Source organism: Coturnix japonica, unplaced genomic scaffold (genome assembly GCF_054131305.1).
Source record: "Coturnix japonica strain WE unplaced genomic scaffold, WE-NBRP24 Scf040, whole genome shotgun sequence".
In the NCBI taxonomy this organism is placed as follows: domain Eukaryota; kingdom Metazoa; phylum Chordata; class Aves; order Galliformes; family Phasianidae; genus Coturnix; species Coturnix japonica.
This window is the reverse complement of record NW_028188943.1, coordinates 1603662-1622287: the sequence shown is the minus strand read 5'-3', so window position 1 is coordinate 1622287 and position 18626 is coordinate 1603662. Positions and strand designations below refer to the sequence as shown.

At 42.2% G+C, this 18626-nt stretch overlaps 2 protein-coding genes across 2 annotated transcripts; one reads left to right on the top strand and one right to left on the bottom strand.

Annotated features, from left to right (window-relative positions):
• Nucleotides 1–1186: 1186 nt before the first annotated feature.
• LOC146752936 (kinesin-like protein KIF20B) lies at nt 1187–9428 on the bottom strand. The gene is made up of 8 exons (XM_085531135.1): nt 9062–9428; nt 7386–7472; nt 7147–7263; nt 6816–6954; nt 5327–5511; nt 2305–2416; nt 1781–1852; nt 1187–1318 (listed from the first exon to the last, which is right to left on the bottom strand). Exons 3-6 carry the CDS (start codon nt 7195–7197, stop codon nt 2324–2326), a joined length of 468 nt encoding a protein of 155 aa, XP_085387261.1. The 5' UTR covers nt 7198–7263; nt 7386–7472; nt 9062–9428; the 3' UTR covers nt 1187–1318; nt 1781–1852; nt 2305–2323.
• LOC146752935 (uncharacterized) lies at nt 8330–12148 on the top strand. Its single transcript, XM_085531040.1, has 5 exons — nt 8330–8397; nt 10463–10629; nt 10927–11205; nt 11519–11589; nt 12037–12148. Exons 1-5 carry the CDS (start codon nt 8330–8332, stop codon nt 12094–12096), a joined length of 645 nt encoding a protein of 214 aa, XP_085387166.1. The 3' UTR covers nt 12097–12148.
• The last annotated feature ends 6478 nt before the right edge of the window (nt 12149–18626 follow it).

The following is an 18626-nucleotide window of genomic DNA, read 5'->3' as shown; positions in this document are numbered from 1 at the left end:
AGCTACGCTCCTGTCACAACACACGTGACCCATAAGTAGCTTTAGTGCAGGAGTGGTAAATGAGTTCTTATTTTAAAGAAAATTACTATCAAAGTCATCACTACATTTCCCCCATATTGTTAAAATTTCAAGTGATCAAGACCAACAAATAAAACAGTTCTGAATAAATCAAAGCACTTTAAGCAGCAGCTAATTTTAAGGAATCCTTCTTCCCTAGAAAGGACAGACAGATAAGAGACTAATCCAGTAGCAAGGCTTATTTTCATCTACTTTTAAGCATAACAGAATTTGAATAGGCTACCAGGCACAGTGTGGCATTTCATGAACACAGAGCTCACCTAATCTTTGGGACAGAAAGACACCTTCAAATGAGAATCAGCAGAGAATTCTGCAATTATATCCAGCTGTGACTGTAAATAAATACTACATTGTTTAAAATACAGAAAGCTCTGTCTGCACTCATTTAGAGCACAACCTCAGACAGAAGTAGCAAGCAGGCTTTCTTCTCTCTGAATTTGGTTAGCTAGATCAGAAAGAATGATGAAGTTGCATCAAGGTTTGGAAAAAAATATATATATATGTATATATGTAATTATATATATCTATATGTATATATGTAATTATATATATCTATATATAATTTTTCTTTTCCAAATTATATATATATAATATATATATTCTGACCATGTCTCTTGGCTAGGACAAAGCACAGCAATATCCCTGAGGAAAACTGTTACAGCAGAACTAAATGATAAATGCAACTAACTAACAAAGGAGGAAAAGGTCTAACATTTCACACATTTAAAGTGAAAATAGTGAAAACAAATTTTATAATCTGCCCCAGGACTTGTTTGAGAAGGCAAGGCCAGAAAAAAAAAAAAACAAAAAACCACAACGCTAATTTGCTTAAGTCTATGATAACACATTCAGAAATTTAGAACTAGAATGGTTTTATTTGAAAAAACAAACAAACAAACAAAAAACAACAACAAAAAGAAGGCAAGTTTATAGATCACTTTCTTAGATCATTAAGTCTTCACACATCTGCAGAAGCCTACAGATAGTTTTCACTCATAACATAGTTTTGTACTCTGCATTTTAAACAATAGTTTAAACATTGTACATGATATCTGAAATCTACAAGTAGTTTACAGTTTGTACAAGGACTTACTTTGACTGCTGAATGATCTTGAGTGCACTAATACACTTGCTTAGAGTTAGGAGAGATGCATTGATATTTCCACTCTCTTTCAGTCTGTCACCTTCATTGCACGTCTTGGTATTCCTTTCTGAACCAGCAAGATCACACAGTGATAATCTGAAGGCAGATAAGGAAAATTAAGTTTTCTTGCCTTTGAATGTACATTGATTATTTATCATTTCCAACACAACCACTCCTCCTAGAGGAACAATTTCTTGAACCCTTTCATGCTTTTTAATGTTGCTTTCCTAGTGAAGTTGCACACTACTTCCTGCCAAACTCTTTTCCAACACAGCTTCCATTTTTCTGCCATATTCTTCCTTCTGAGGATTTACATTAGTTCAGAAGTTGAGTGAGAAGGATAAAGGAACACTGTGTGGAACAGTGGGCACAAGATATAGAACAGCATTACAACTTGATGGTTTAGTACTGCATAATGACAGGAAATGGGGAACCACCACTCATACAGGAGGCTGTATCAGGGAACCTAGTGTCCGTAGCCCAATATCAATACATCAATACTGAAAGTAACTGACAATTTCATCCTAAAAGAAGAAGGGAACTCTGCTCTGAACTTACTCATTGACTCGTGTCACTCGTGGCATTTCAAGGTCTTCAATTCTTAGTACCTTAATTGTAAATATACTGTGGCTAAAAGGAGAAATGAAGCAAGGTCAATAGCCAGAAATACACACATTTTCTAAAATCTGTAACATCTGTTCAAAACACTGCTGGATTTATTCCAGATTCAATTAACAATAATTCTACTAGATGCATTAAACCTTTTAAAGAGACATTCCGTCTTGGTTTATTTTGCTTTTCTTCCCCCTCATGAACCACCATTACTTACATGGAAGAAGGCTTAGTTATTTTGTTGAGAGTTTTTGATAAAACACTTAGCTTTTGTATGTACTTATCTGCTTGAAGGACTAATCCTTCTAGTTCAAAGCACTAGAATCACAAACTGTCACAAAATATCACATGGAACACTAGATATCAAGCCTTTTTAAAGCCTCTTCCCCGAAAAAAAGCCATAAACAATATTTTCATTCATCCCTCTTCCCCACACTATGTTACACCCAATGTTAGTGAAAGTTTCCCACCTTCAGCTGGAGCAAGTATTTAGCTTTGTGCTTGCAAAACTCTGGTGTTTCTGTCCCAGTTTAAAAAGTCTGAAAGCTTCTTTAGAATCAGAAATCTGAACCCACTGCAAACCTTTCAAAAGAAGGAAAAGTGATTTTTGCAAGCTTCATTAGCAAAAGAGAAAGTGAACAAGAAATAAGGTATACAAACTAAGAACATTTAGTTAAGACAATAAAATACTTCATTAACTCTGCCTCAAACATACGACAAGCTGATGGCAGATAAGACTAAGATTCTTCCTCCCACAGAAAAGGGCAAGGTATAGTATAGCACAACAGTTTATCCTACCAGTATACTAAAGTATGCTCCATCCAAATTAAGCAAGCAGCCTTAGTACTGAAAGTACAAAAGCTAAGTTCTTAAACTACAGAAGCCGAAAGTTTGTATTCATTGGTGCAGAAGTCAATCTGAGAAGTTTTTTGTTTTAGCTTGTAGTTTTTATTGGGGATGGGTTATCTGGATTTTGTCTGCATTATAACGACTGTATGGCTCTCATTTTCAAGGATGATGAAGGCAGTGGAGTTCACACAGGCTTTATGGGCAAAGTACAGGAATAAGGAGAATACTGTTGAAGATGCAGATACGTACATGTAGCTTGTTGCCTTCACATTCAAGCAGACACTTCTAGAGCTACACTGAACACATTTAAGAGTTTTCTATCTCAGAAGAAATGTTGTTACACTATTCCATGACAAGCTTGGCAGTTTGCAAAGTATTCTAGTTACCTTTTACGTAAGAATATCCCTTGATGTCTTGAGCAAGGCAAAGTGTCCTTTTTTTTCTGTCATTTGATAAAGGAGCCAGTAAATCATAAAAACATTCATTGTAAATCTCAAAAAATGAAACCCAGAGAACTTCACAAAATCATCTATAGATAATCTGCTAAGTTGGTCTGATCCTTCTGAGAGATTTTCTGCACCTGCAAAGTAGAAAATATTACAAGTCAATGTAGAGACAGTAAAACTAGCTGCATTTAAAAATAAGTAATAGTTAAGCTTACAGCTTAAAACTTTTCCCAGAACATAAACACAGAGAATCCCCACCTCTCATACAAACACCAAGTATCTGGAAGTCAAGACGCTTGCCCTACACATTTGCAAAGACACGCCTGCTATAAAGCCTGCTTTTTCACTTCCAAAACCCAATCTAACATCTATAGTTGGGTTAGAAATATTCAGAACTCTTCAGTCTTTACAATATAGAGAACTGAACTAGTAAGGACACTTCGTTCTGACTTTTTAGGGAAAAAAATGTATTTAGTGAGTTCTTAAGTGCCCTAAAGGCCTGTCGGAAAACCACTAGGAATCTTATCAGAAATCATACTCTTTTTCTTTGTTTTACTTTCACCTCATAAAACCAGGTTATGATAGATGTCCCAGTAGTCTCCTAGCCATTTTATTCCTTCTGTTTTCTGCCCAGATGTCCTGCCCATTATCCCATTCTGTTACAAATAAAAGCTAAATAATCCTTTTATTATCAGCATTAGCCAAAAAAGCCAGTCGTTGACCTTACAGAAGCTTTTCTAATTGCTACTGTTTAATATAAAACATACCCTTAGAATCAGCTGGGGATTTGTCATTAGTGCTGTTGTGATGGTCTACCTACGAAAGAAAACAGACTTTAGGATTTATTATTGATGTACAGCACCAATACACCACTGGTTGCTTTTATTTATTTATTTATTTATTTATTTTAAAAGCAGCTGTATTGCTCTACCAGAAAACAATACAGTATAGTTCCAAGGTGCCAACACAAAAATCCTGGCTACACATTTTGACTGGTTTCACCTTACTACTCATTTCTGACAATTCCTTTACTATAAGATCTGACGCATTTCAGCTTCCTGATTCAGAAAGAAAAAGAACAAATAGGGAGAGAATCCCCAACAGGAAAAGGAGTTATTTAATAAGATGATTTTCAATAGCCCATTTATAACCTGCATTTTACCCTTCATGAATCTTGGACTCCTGAAATATTTTTCTTATTGGGATTTTCTTAATTCAGGACTTCCATATCCTATGGCTTATTAGGTCAACTCTCAGAAAAGGAAGTTAAGGTAGAATACTTGATCACTTAATGTAGATAAGCAGCTTATTATTTCTTAACTCAGGCTATCAAAGTGTTACACAAATGAAGTTATGACTAAATTTTGTAAATATAATATTTTTAAGTAGTTTGGTCATAGAAAATACAGAATAGCTCCCAACATGTAGATCTCATGATGTTCATAGATGTATACTCAGTTCCCAGGCTTCAGGTTGTGTTGCTTTTTTATAGAGCACAAAAGTAGAAAGAAATTCTCATCTACTGAAGAGGAGGAATCTCACCTACCAGATACAGTATGCTTAGAAGTAAAACTTTTAACATAGAAGTTTTCATCTACATGACACTCACCCAGAGCTGGCTTTGTATAGTCAGCAAAGCTTGTACCTACTTAGCTTATAAGGTCAAGTATTTTACCTAGGAACACGGGTCTTGAAACTAGAGGAGGCACCTATATCGCACGACCACATCTTAACTCTCTAATGGAGTAGGATGAGATCAGCATATAGCTGTCCACTGCATTTTCTTTCCACATACTCACTAAACCTAGAACAGTTTTACACATCTTTGGTTCATGTAGAAGACAGGTGTTGTTTTTCCCCGAAATACTTAAAGATCATTGGAGCCAGACTTCATACTCAGCTGTGCTCTTGAAATAATTCAGAAGGAATTTTACTGCCACCTGCCTTTCACACTGTGAAGTCCACACTTAACCACCTCATCAGTAAGATCAAGTTAACATACTCCACAACTAAAATACCCCAGTGCGGTGTAGCACACCACTAATAAGATGCTTCATTCTTTTTCAGCAGGAACAGAAAGACAAATAGAAAACTGTGTGTAAATACAGAACCCTCTTTCATTACAGAATGGAAAAGATAACACTGAACTATCACAAGATGCATGTACTCATCATTTCTTTATAAAGTAGTTTCCTACCTCTTTTGTCAGACGAAGCAACGAATTTTTAAGAGCAATTTCTTCTCTCACTTTGTCATTAGTCAGTTTTACGTAATCTCTCCACTGAATAGGTTTCAGATCCATTTTTGTGTATAGCCTTCCTCCAACAGTTTTAAACAACATATCCATCGTCCTTGGCAAAATACCAACATCATCTTCTGTCCCTGTAAGCAATACACAAAAGAAGGGCCAGGTTACTATTGTAAGCAACATATAAACATAAATGAAGACAAAGATAACTGATTCTAATCTCAAAGTATACACAAAGAATTTAGAGGCCAGTTACAGTCTGAAGCAATGTTTGCAGTGTTACTAGACTGTTCCCTGAAAAATACTGGCTTTAAGCAACAGCTCACATCCCATTCCTTAGACATTACAGGGCATCACTTTAAAACAGCCAGAATATTCTGCATAAGCTTAGCCTTAAGAAGAAAAAATAACCCACAGCAAACTCCCACATTTAACAGACGTGCAGATTTTCAACTGCTTACCAGGCTCCCTTCCCGCTCTGAAACAACCCTGAAATAACAACCAGAGTGATGTCTCTGCTACAACATTCCGTTCGTCCCACAAACCCTATTTAGAAATATCTACAAGTCTCATAAAAACTGTTAAAGTAACTCAGCTGCTTTCCCATTGCCTTTTCTTGGAGCACACAACTACCTCCACATCTTGCCTACTTCACGCCTTAGTTTTTCCACTGTCACTAAATACCAAGCAAGCTTCAGTGTTTTAAAGTCAGTCATGAACACAAGAGAGGACAATACGCAGAAGAATTTCTATAGTGCTGTATGGAAGGTGCATAGAAAGATAATTTTTGAACATACTACCCTGTTGATTCTTAATATTTAAGTCCTAAAAAGGTATTACTATGGGAAAGTCTTCAGCTCCACGCATATAAAACTATTGGAAATACATAGTAACAGAACACTAAATAACAGAAATAAGGGGAATTTGTTTCCTGTGAACCCAATCGTTTCATTTGTTATGACAATATTAAACATAAAAAACAACTGCTCCCAGCCAGAAAGGAGATTGATGTATTATTTCTGTACTACTACAGCTCAGGGAACACAATCTTCTATGCTGCTGTTATTACTAAAATCAGAAATTTGAAAAAAGATTGAAATACCTTGATCAAATGTTTCAGAATATTTAATTTCTGCCTACAATAAATCAAACAAACTCAGACATACTTTGCCTTCAAATAAAGAACAGCATTTAAGATGCACGCATTTATAGTAGGAACAAAAACCAAAGTTATTGTAGTGTATGCTGTCTTACACACTTGTAAATTTAGTAATATTTGTTATGGAAGAAGACGACTTTTCAAGGCTACTAGTATTCAAAAGAAGGCAACGTACAAGGCCTGTTGAGTAACTAGGTAAGAAGTCATAACATCTCTCTCTTCTAGAAGTAGTTCTCACTTTAAGAAATTAATTCAAGGAAAAAGCATTTCTGCTCATACCTTGGAATGTGTAAGTTTTCCCAGCATTTGTAACGCCATACGTAAAAACAAGGCGATTACATCCTTCTAAGAACTCTTTCACTGGTTGCTTCACAGTACCTTCAAAGAATTCTTCTTGAGTTGCTTCAGGTCCAAACACCTGAATGTTACCAAGAAGCTGGTTAATCTCTTTATTTTGTTTAAGCAATATTTAGGTACTTGTAAGGAGTCAGATACACGTTGATAATTCTAAAGACAGTTAAGGAAAACTTGTTTGCTTTATATGAAGTAACAGAAGACAAGCAACTTTTTCCATAAATAACTTAAAATCATTTAAAGATAATTAATTTACCTGTGAAAAGGTGAACTTCTGTGTTACCTGTCCTAAAGTTTTATCGCTCATTCTTCCCAATGAGCTCTTAGGGGACTTCAGTATAATGCTTGTTGAGTCCTCAAGTGAAACACATCCCTATTACAAGGAAGCACAAGTAATGCAGGCATGAAAAAAGTTTTAAAAGGTCATCTTACAGGAAAGAAAACATATATACTTTAAGGGTTGTTTTTTTGTTTATGATTAAATAAATGCCTTACCTGTGACCCATTTGCTCTCTCCCGTGCCGTAAAGGGTTTAATACGCAGGCAAACTTGTATGTGTCCCCTAGGCTCCAAACTAGACCTCTAAAATTAAAGAGCTGGAAGTTAGAAATCTGACTAGATCCTCTGTTTGATGATTAGCACATTAAAGCAGCATTATTTTCAACATCCTATTGTAACAGACTCATTTGTTAACACAGGAAGTAATAATATTTTACTGTTTTCACAAGTGCTTTGGACCCTGCTAAACTTCTTAGTCAGAGCCTAGAATTTCAGAACAAGTACTACTGCAACACACTCCTGTACTGCATTCAGGCCAACTATAAACAAAAGTACTCCATTATTGTGCTTCTGAGACAATGTTAGCTTCATCCACTGATACCGGTGCTCCTCATAAGGTATCAAAGCAACACCACACATCTTGGTCTAGTCTATGCACAGTCTAAAAGCATAGTGAAGATGATTTTCATCTTCTCTGTAAGATTCTAATGCTTCTTATAAAGAAAAGAATTAAGTTTATTTTTTTTTGGAGAAACAAGCTGCCTTTGTGGTCCTGAGGGCCCCTTTTTGTCACCTGTTGGGCACAGCAAGAGAGCTTTTCTTGTACAAATCTATGCCCTGTGTACCTTTCTCGATCCCAAAACCTAGAGTTGTGGTGCAGACACTGGATGCTGACCAGAGCAGTAAAAGAACAGAAGAGGGGAAAAGCAGATACAGGTAAGACACCTAAAAGAAAGAAAAAGAGCAGAAGAGAAGGAAGGATACGGTTAAGAACAAAGGACAGAAGATGGAAAGTGCTATAGAGGATTGGACTGGACATGAGCAGATCAGAGCTACACCAAGGTGTGGCTTCTCCCTGTGTCCCTATCCACCACTGGCAACATCCCCCAATGACAGGGATGCTGCTGCCCCAGCAGCTGATGGGGTTGTGGTCTGGGGTTATGTTCTATACAGAGCCTCCACAACCTGCTACAGACCCCCAGTTCCCTGACACTTCTTTTTTTTCCAGGTGCCTGCACACAAGGAACAGGTGTTCCCCATGCCCTGCATGCTGGTAATTAGTGTGGGCAATTACTGTGTGGGAATTGGGGGAGGGAAATTCAGGGGTGGGATAGTGAGGATGAATTGGAGGGGGCTGGGAAATTGTTTGGGTGGGACTGTAGAGATCAGGCATGACTGCTAGGATGGGGGATATTTGGTTGGAAATACTGTCATTTCTATTACTCATTGCTTTGTATGATAAGTTATTAAATGCTTTATGTTCCCTCTGCTACATCTCTGCTTGCAGTCATTTGTGCAGTGACAAAGGTCCTCAGCTCTACATGCCCCTCCAGGGCAGGATGGAGCACCACAGATGGCAGTGTTCCACAGCTGCCACCAGCAGCCCCAGCTCGTCCCTCCACACCTGAGGTGTGAGTGGCTGTGAGAGGAATGAATGTCTCTGTGGAAGTGCAGCTCATTCCTCCCCTCTGATGGGGGCAGAAGGCATCTGCATTTCCCTCATGGCTCTTATTTCCTGTGTTACTGTGGGAAATGAGCTGAGCCACTGTGCCTCCCTACTATGGCAAGCTCTGCAGCTCTGCCACTGTCTTTATACTCAGCTGTTCCTGTGTGTAATGCTCCACACTTGGACCCTGCAGAGCCCAAAGGCCTCCTTGGCTGCTGTTACTCACCTGGACATTGAGGGTGCTGTGTCTCCAGTCTGTACCTGCTTCCAGGTGTCACTTGCAAGACACTGCGAGTCCACCTGGTTGGAACTGCAGTCAACAAACACAAATGTGAAAGAAATAAGAAAGGATTCTCTCATTTCACAGGCTTTCATCTCCATTGAAAGATGTTCTGCTGTGCAGCACAGCTGGAAGCATTTCATATGTGCAAAAAAGGGGGATAGGCCCTGGCTGTGCCGGGCCCCCTTCCGGCCCAGGCCCCAAAGCAGCCCCGACTGTGCTGGGTTCCCCTCTCACCTGGGCCCTGCAGTGGCCTCAGCTGTGCCTGGTCCCCCTCTGCTCTGGGCCCTGAGCTGGCCCCAGCTGTGCCTGGTCCTCCTCCATCCTGGGCCCCAAGGCCCTGCCTCTGCCTGCTCCCCCTCTGCTCTGGGCCCTGAGCTGGCCCTAACTGTGCCAGGCCCCCCTCTGGCACAGGCCCTGCCTCAAGCCCCGCCCCCTGTGGGCAGCAGTGCTAGTGCCTGTTGGTTTTGCTCTCTTCCCTCTTCTTTCCCTGTTCTCTTCACAAATGCTTTCAGATCCCCCAGGATGACGTGCACTGATACTGCTGCCTTCTTCCTGCACAAACTTTCTGGGCAGCTCAGCTTTTTCTACAGAGCAGCGTGCCTTTGGAAGTGCTTGGAGGATGTAAACTAACAGCAAGAGAACACTGAGCTCTTCTGGGTCTTTCTAGGAATGGCAAAGAGACAGGAGAGAGTGCTCAGCCTCGAGTGGTTGCTTGTATGCAGAAATCACAGTTGTCAACATCTGTGCTGTTTTGCTGTAGGCAGTAGTGTGTGACAAGAAGCCTACAATTATCAATTTAGTGAACATAATTAATTGTAACAGTTCCCCTTTCTTCTTCCCATGACACTTGGGTTATGGAGTTCTCCTATGCTATGTGCTGGTGTAATACCTCTGAGCCACAGCACTGTTGCGTTTAGCAAAGCTCATGGCAACAGGCTTTGGCCAACCTCAGAGCTACGTAGATGATGATAAGATATCCGATGATAGGAGGGAAAATGAACAAGCTCCAAGGTAAGTGTTGTTTTTTCCTTCTAGTCAGCACGCCATCGCTAAATCTTCCATGCTGTGACTTTTATCTTGATAGTGATGATCCCTTAACCTCACACCTTTAGCACAGCACTTTCTGTGGAGATTCCCACCAGTGACAAAGTATTAGTGCCGCTTTTCTGCCTGTTTCTTTTTTGTCTGTATTTTCCAGAATGTGGGTATTTCTAAATAGGGCTGCATGAAGGGGTGCGTGTGTGATGGAAGAGTGAAGGAAGTCCACTGCAGATCTGTGCTTACTGCAGAAATGGCACCATGCTGTAGCAGCAAAAAGGCAAGTGGTAGGAACTACACTTGAAGAGTGGAAGTTGGTGGTTGGCTGTGCTCAAATCTTCCTCCCAGGAGATGCTCTTCAAGTATTGCTTGTTCCTTTCTGCCAGAAGCTGACACAAGCGGTCTTCCAGCCAAGCGCAGCCTTGCGGAAAGTCTGGGGAGGACTGCAGCCTGTGACGTGGCACCCAGGAGAGGTACAGATGCACAACAGGCATCAGGGTTTAATTCAATGTCTTTCTAGTTAGGCTTTCTGTCCATTCTTTCTTCATACTCCTTTTGCTGCGTGTTGCTTGAGGTCTTCATCCCTGGGATTTACAATTACCTTCCCTGTCCAGATTTGAAATGCAAACCCACCCTTCAGCTAAGATCCTAAGATCCGCTACTGTGAACACGCAAGATGAGATTTCCTAGTATTGTGGCCCATTTTGCTACAGAAATTAGCCTTGGTCACTCTTTAAATCTTACTGCTTCTCCTTTCTTGATTATAACAGATGTACGCCTGGAGCCAAATGGAAACATCTATGTGAAAGTGGTGCAGGAAGTGCTTTCGGAGGGAGCTCATCTTCAGGCTGGAGGGCTTCCTGTAACAGCAGGTCCCAGCTCTGTCTCCAAGACCCTGGCTGGGTGTAAACGCAAGGGTTTGGACAAAGAGAAACAGACTGCAGCGCAGTTGCCTGCTACCAAAAGAGCCAGGGGCCAGAACAGAGACAGTGTGCCGGCCCCAGCAGCACACCCTGGGCCTGCCCCAGCACTGAGCTCCAAGCAAAGAGGTAAGAAGGTGCTGCGGTACCGTCCTGGTGAAGTGCAACACATTGAGTTTGCTTAGGGCTTGCTTTTTCCTGCTCTGTAGAGGGGATAAGAGTTGAAGGCTACAAAGTCCAAAGGCAGTGAGGTGCCAGAATACCTAAATGCATCTCTTTCTGTTAATTTCACAGTGGTCTTCTGTATGTCCCCCTGGAAATGTCTGAGAGGCTTCCTAGTCCCACTTGCTTTGTCATTGGACTGCCATTTGTTTTCACAGCACCCGTGTTTCTGCAGTTTTGCTGTTAACAAAATGAATTCATTGGTATTCTTGCTTTATAGAAAGAAGACAACGACAAAAAGAAAGGAGAAGGGAATTGAAAAAGGCTTCTCAGAGAGCTGCACATATAGAGGTGAGTCCTTGGTGAACACAGACACACATTCTCTTGTTGGTCTCAGTGCCTCCATCTGTCAGATATGAAAGAGATGGTAAAATCCTGAGGGAAGCAATGGAATAGAAAAGCAGCCAGCTGTGTGTTTGAGGAAATGACACTGTCAATGAGAGCTGCCATGGGGAGCTTGGACGCCTTCCTCTGGCTTGAGAAGGATGTGGTTGGTAACAGCCAGAAGGTTTTGCTGTGATAAAGAAGCTTGCCATGTCGGGCACTGCAGCCTTTGAAACAGCCTTTCCACGACAGAGCATAGGCAGTGTGTCCTGGGAAGTAGTGTCAGTGACCTGAATGAAAGGAACATGCTGTTCCACACGGGGCCATTCTGGATGTTTACTGGTCAGAGTTTCTTCATGAGATCTCCCTAGATTGTTTCTGTCCTACTTCTACGCTTGCTTTGTTTCTTTCCAGTTCTCTGCAGCGATGAACAGCCTTGCAGAGATGATGCAGAAGCTGCAGCTGAAAGACTGAGAGGAGAAACATCACAAGGCAGCGGCTGCAGTGCGCGGTGTTTCAGTTGCTGCCCAACTCAGTACTTGTAGTTTGATTGCAGTCAATCAATAAACCATCACAATTAGAGATTCACAAAGAGCGCACAGCCTGATTTGTCCAGTGACACTCCATAAGCTGCTGCATGACTTTTGGTCCAGAGTTGCATCTACCATCTTCGGTCCACTATGCATCTTCGGCCCACCACAGCCCATCCCAGCACTGTTCTTCCTTTGCACACCCATGTGCCCACACAACATTGCATGCCCTTGTACTGATAATTGCTGCTATTCCTTCCCAGATTCAAGACTCTGCACTTGCTTTTGTTAAACCTCTTCTTGTTTATTAGTGCCCAGCTCTCCAGTCTGTCCAGGTCTTGCTGAATGGCAGCACAGACTTCAGGTGTGTCAGCCATTCCTCCCAGCTTTGTATCATAGGTGTACTTACTGAGCGTGGACACTATCCCCTCATCAAGGTCATCAGTGAAGATACTGAACAAGACCAGACACATCAACAAACCCCAGGGAACACAGGTCTATAACTGGACGCTGTGCTGGTGATCAAAACCCTCTGAGCTTGGCCAGTCAGAGAGTTCTCAGCCCAGCTTACCATCCACTCATCTATCCCACACTTTCTCAGCTTCGTTACCAGGATGTCATGTGAGACAGTATCAAAAGCCTTGCTGAAGTCAAGGTAGATGACATCCACTGCTCTCCCCACATCTACCCAGCTGGTGATGCCATCACAGAAGGCTGCAGGGTTGGCTGAGCATGACATTTCCCCGGTGAATCCAAGCTGTCTACTGCTGGTAAACTTCTTCCCTTCCAGTTGCCTGGAGATGGCATCCAGACCAAGCTGTTCCACCACCTTTCCAGGGAGAGGTGAGACTGACTGCCCTGCAGTTTACCGGATCCTCCTCCTTGCCCTTTCTGAAGACTGCAGTGTCACAGGCTCTCCTCCAGCTTTCAGGCACTTCTCCAAGACCTGTCAAAGATGATAAAGAGTTTGACAATCACCTCTGCCAGCTCCCTCCACACATGTGGATGCATCCCATCAGAGTCTATGGATTGTGCACGCTGATCCCAACCAGATGCTCTCAGATCACCCCCTCCTCACCCAGAGGGAAGCTCTCCATTTCTCAAGCTCTCTCTCTTCCCTCCAGGGCCCAGGAGTCCCAAGGGGCAGTCACTGAAGTGAAAACCAAAGTCAAGAAGGTGTTCAACATCTTCACCATCTCAGCATCACCCATTTCCAGGACACCCCCCTTCCCTATTTCCTTCTCTTAGGGATGCACCAATCCTGAGCTCCGAAGAAGCGCTATTTAAATGCTGCCCAGCTCTCATGGCCCCCTTACCTTTGAGCACTCTAGCCTGTGAGATTCCTCCAAGTAGGCAACAGCAAAAAATCAAAGTAGGCTCTCTGGAAGTCCAGGGCCAAATTAGTTCTAGGCACATTGTTACCTCCACAGGTTAGCTGGGTGCCTGGCACTGACCCCTTCCAATCCAGTACTTTCGACCCCCAGTTGCTGGCTCCAGGGGGTGTCTCTACTGCAGTTCTGGCTGAAGACTTTGCCCGAGGAGACAAATCACGCTGCTTTTGAAACTCCCAAGTTTCAGGATTTCCTGCTTGTTTCAACACGCCAGGGAAACACATGGGTGGCATGAGTTGGGCAGCAGGGTGCTGGCTGCAAGCACACAGTGACAGCAACTGCAGCCATCAGCACAGTCTGAGCCCGCCTGCAAGACCTTGCACACAGACCTCAGTGCCACGACTCCCCTAACTGAACATAGTAACCTGGAAATCCAACCCAAATGGAAATGTCCTTAGAGTGCCATCACCCTGCACTCCACGCACTTCATCGTGTCCCAGAAACCAGAATCAAACCACACAGACCCTGACAATCACAGCTATGTCTGTTCTTCCCTAAAGAATCAAAGCTGCAGCAGGCGAGAAGTTTCAAGGAAGAAGAAGCGGCTCTTTTAACCATTTCCTGAGCAGTTTCTGAGGCTGTACGTGCAGTTTGATCACAGCCCGGCTGAGTCCTGGTCACACCCCGCTCCCTCTGACAACTAAGGGAATCAGCACAACGAATCTGAAGACAGAAGTGATAATGCAAACAAGGCGAGAAGATATTTGCTGAGTCTGGATCCTCAAACGCATTTCAGCTGGGAAAAAGGACAGAGATGCCCACCTTGTAAATTTGGGTCACCTCCTCCCAGAAGCACCAACACATCACCATTGTGAGAAACTCAAGTTTGGAGTTGTGCCAGATGTTCTCAGGTAAGTTTTGGACTGTTTTGTGTTTGCTTGAGACAGCTGCGTTCCCAACCAGTTCTGGAGAGTCCCTGCACAAGTCCATCCCTTGAACACATGGCAGGTGCTCAAAAACCAGCTCTGAAAGAAAGCAAAGTTGGTGTGTAATTTGTGGTGGAGCTTGCAGATCTTAACAGCCAAATTAGAGTGACAGCAAAGTTGGAGGACAACTGGCAGAGCAATTGCTTTACCAGCTTTTCTGAAGTGTATTTTGACCTTAACAAAGTGTATAGGAAACTACTGATCACAGCCTGAACTTCTGATTGACCACCTGAGGCAAGCAATGAGTCAGCTGCAGGAGCACAGGTGAAGGTAATTCAGCTGTGCTACTGGAAGGGGTGGAGCTTGGCTCCAACTCTCCCAGATCTCATGTAAGGGCTGACCAGCACTAAGGCAGGATTTCTTTCTCTGGTGATTTTTTTTTTTTTTTTTTTGTACTTTACTGTGGACCTTCAGTGTTGGTGAGCATTTTCCCTTTATCCTTCTATCATATTAATCATTTGTATGAAGCATCTGTATACCCTGTGTTTACATTTACATTACATTACCTATTGGCTGTCTAAGTGTTCAGTTGTATAACTATACACACAGGGTCAAAACTAAAACAACACGTGTTTTATGTCTGCTCTTAGCAGCTTGGAAGGAACCAGGCTAGACCTTGTGGTAGGGCATTCTGTGCTGGGAAGTCAGCAGCACTGTGCGCATACAGCTGTTTATGCCAGGTGAGGCTGTGTGCACACGGTGTGTGGGGGCAAATGCTGCATTGGGAACATATTAGCATGAAGCACAGAAATACATGCTCAGAGATACTATGGGGCATGCTGGGTTTGATTGTTTCAAGACGTGAAATTAAAAGGCTGAACAGACATCATGTGCTTCTGGTTTGGAGAGGGGATTTTAATAAATGTATTTGAAGTTCTACAGAAACTTGGTTTTACAGCAGGCAGTGTCACATTAGTCCAGTCTTTTTCCTATCATCCTGAGGATAATATCACCAGATTAAATTGCTGGTACACCTCGATCCTCTGAGTTTTAAGAGCTTATGCTATAGTTAAAAGTTGCTTTCAGACTTCCAAAGTGGGTCACCAGCACACGTACTGGCACTGTGAAAGCACACAAGACACAGCTGTTTGCTCTAAAACATTTATGATTACACAAGAAAGATAAAGCAATTGTAACTACTCACTGCCAAGGTAGGAATGAAGTAATGAAGCAAGCTTCCCAAATATGTGGGCACTGCAAGCTGGAATAATCCACTAATGGATTATTCCATTAGACCACTAATGGTCTTCTAATGCAATTCCTTCTAGATTTGGTTTTCCAAGTCCTGGGTGAAGGCAATAAACAATTAACAGTAACTGCTGGCAAATTCTTGTTTGAAGACTGCATTAGAAGAGTCTGCCTTATAAATACCAGACTGCTGCACATTGGTCCCTACTGCATGAACAGGCAGGAATGGGAATCAGCAGAGCACACAGTCCGGCACATGGGGAAAAACCAGTAAGAACCAAACAAGGTAACACTTGATTTGGATTTGTTGAGATAGCTTCTATTTCTTTTCTTCAACAGGGTGCTAGTCTGAATTGTTCTGTGACCAGAAGGAATACATTGGGCAAAGAAACTTCTGATTAGCTTGGAAACCATCAGGGAGAACAAAAATGTTCCTGAACTGACTGATCCTCTCTACAAGCATTTCCATCATGTGGACATTCAGGTGCAGATGGATTGATCTAAGAGTAGAGTAGAGGGTGTTATATGACAATATACAAGCTTTTGGCTGTGGTTAGACCCAGAAGATGGCGAAGCGCCATGCCATACTGTACAGAACACCCCTTTGGCCAGCGTAAACCAGCTGTCCTAATTCTGTTCTTTCCCAGCTCCTTGGATCCTTTCCTGAGAACAGCTTTGTCTGTGCACAACATGCTTAGCAGGAGCTATAAACATTGGTGTGTTATCAGCATTGCTTTTCTCCTAGAACCAACACATTGCATCATACCTGACAAGCTGAAGAAAGCAGGTCTGTCCCAGCTGGAAATGAGCCACATTTACATTGCTTGGGCTTTTTGTTGTGTTTGTTTATTTATTTTGTAGTTGTTGTTGTTGGGTTTCTTTTGGGTTGTGCTAACGATGAGATTTGGTAGTATCAGAATGTATCTGGTGAAGGGGGAAACTTGCATTACCCCAAATGCTTTTTGTTACTTGCATTCCAGCTGATTCTCATTAATCTAAATACTGTTGCTTAGCTTTGGCAAAGAAAGGCAGATGAGTTTATGAATGATGGTGTGTTGGCAGAAGCACAAGAAGTGCACAAACCCTGTCTTCAAAGAAAGCACTGCCTAATGAAGATCATTGCTGAATGCTCCTCAGATCTGTCAGTAGCTGACAAAGTCATTCTTGCTCTACAGCTTGTTTGGAGAGATGCGGTGGTGTTGCTTACAGCTACGCTGTGGCACTGTTTCATGCCAAAGCCCAAATCCAGCTATGTGGGAAACACATTAATGGCCCTCTCTTACTGAATGTGCTGCAAGTTTCAAAGCCAGCCGTAATACTGCACAAGAGAAATGTGGATCTGTCTTTGCTAAAAAGGCAGGAAGGTCAATGGGACTGTATAATCTGTTTGGTGAGAAACAATCATGCTGCCTCCTAATGCACTGCCTGCCGGAATCCAAGCAAAACTAATACCAGAGCTTCTCTTCAGCAATTCTCCTTTAAACTTGAGCAAGTAGATGCTCCAAAGACCACTCAGAATTACTCGAAAATGTCTTTTTCTTTAGCTGTTCTGTATGCCTAGTCCAAAATGAAGCAAGCGATGAAAACTGTTGATCCTGTCAGAATCCTAACTCACAATGTCAATCTAGTGTGCTAGTATCTGTTGTTCAGGTGCGTAATTACATGCGTTTCAAATATCTAATACCTATAATATTTGTTATGAACCTGTCTGTTACATTTCAGAGACTGAGAGCAGTGCTCTGGTTGTCTCAGGAGCATGCAACTAAAGGATGACTTCTTGAACAGTAAAAGTTTCAGTAACAGCTACCATGGTAATAGACTGAGGTTAGTTGGTAAGAAGCACAGACTTCCCCCAAGTAATTTGAAACCACTCCTCTTCAGTTGCTGGTTAATGTTTTCTGGGATGTCAAACCCTCACAGTTACTCAGTGATTCAGTAGTACACATTGCTGCAGACAGCTCAGCTCAGAAATAAGGGCACTGTGGGGTTAGTGTTGCTGTTCTGAAGTAATTCAGTCTTCACGTTTGGCTCAATTTCTGTCCAAAGCTGAGATGATGACTGTGCCATCAGACAATCCTCCATCTGATGGTGCTATAATTGCTGATGAACCAGCACCTATCCCAGAGCAGAGAGCTCGTGCTGGCTTTCTCAATGCGCCTTCGATGTTCTTCTGTTATAAGAATAAGCCTGGATACGTACCTGAAGAGGGTGATGGTAAGGAGAGACCAAGTTGATTTTTGTGTTGCCTTTTTTGTGGGGAAAGGACATTTGGAACCAACAGATGCTGATACAGTTTGGACTGATGGGCAGCAATACTGCTGCCTCCTTCCTTTTGGGAGAGGATCGTGCGTCTCCCTTCCCAAATCTGTCTTGTGGCTCTCTTAATAAAATTACCAACACGCTATTTTCTCTGGAAACACAAAACCTACACCAGACCTCTAGGCTGAAAAGCTGTCAATAGTGTAATAAGGCACCTGTACACAAATAGGAATGGGAAGCTTGCTTGCTGACGCTTAAAGCTCTTAACACTTATGCAGAAGTTTTTTGTATGCTTGCTGGGCTTGTAAGTCTGAAGGGCGTAACAGACTTAGACTTCTCTGTGTTTGGAACATCACTGAGTAAAAAAGAAGCCTTTACAAAAGCTTTGGTCACAAAATTCATAGGATTATTCTCACACCTCTGAGACGTGACTATTTTCACTCTGTGAGGAATAAAACGCAGCAGAAGAAACACTCTCTGGCTCCTCTCACTGCACCTCAGGTCTTTTCAAACACTGGAAGGGAGACACAGGTCTTACATTTCTCAGGGAGAGAAAGGAGTCACAGCTGTTTCCAAACCTGGATCCAGCTTCAGCTACTAAAACTCCAACCGTGTTTGAATTAACTGATTTCAGAGAGAGATTTCAGAGGAAAACAGTACATCATTTTATGGAGTGATACTACTTCAAAGGTATAGCAGTCAACAACCTT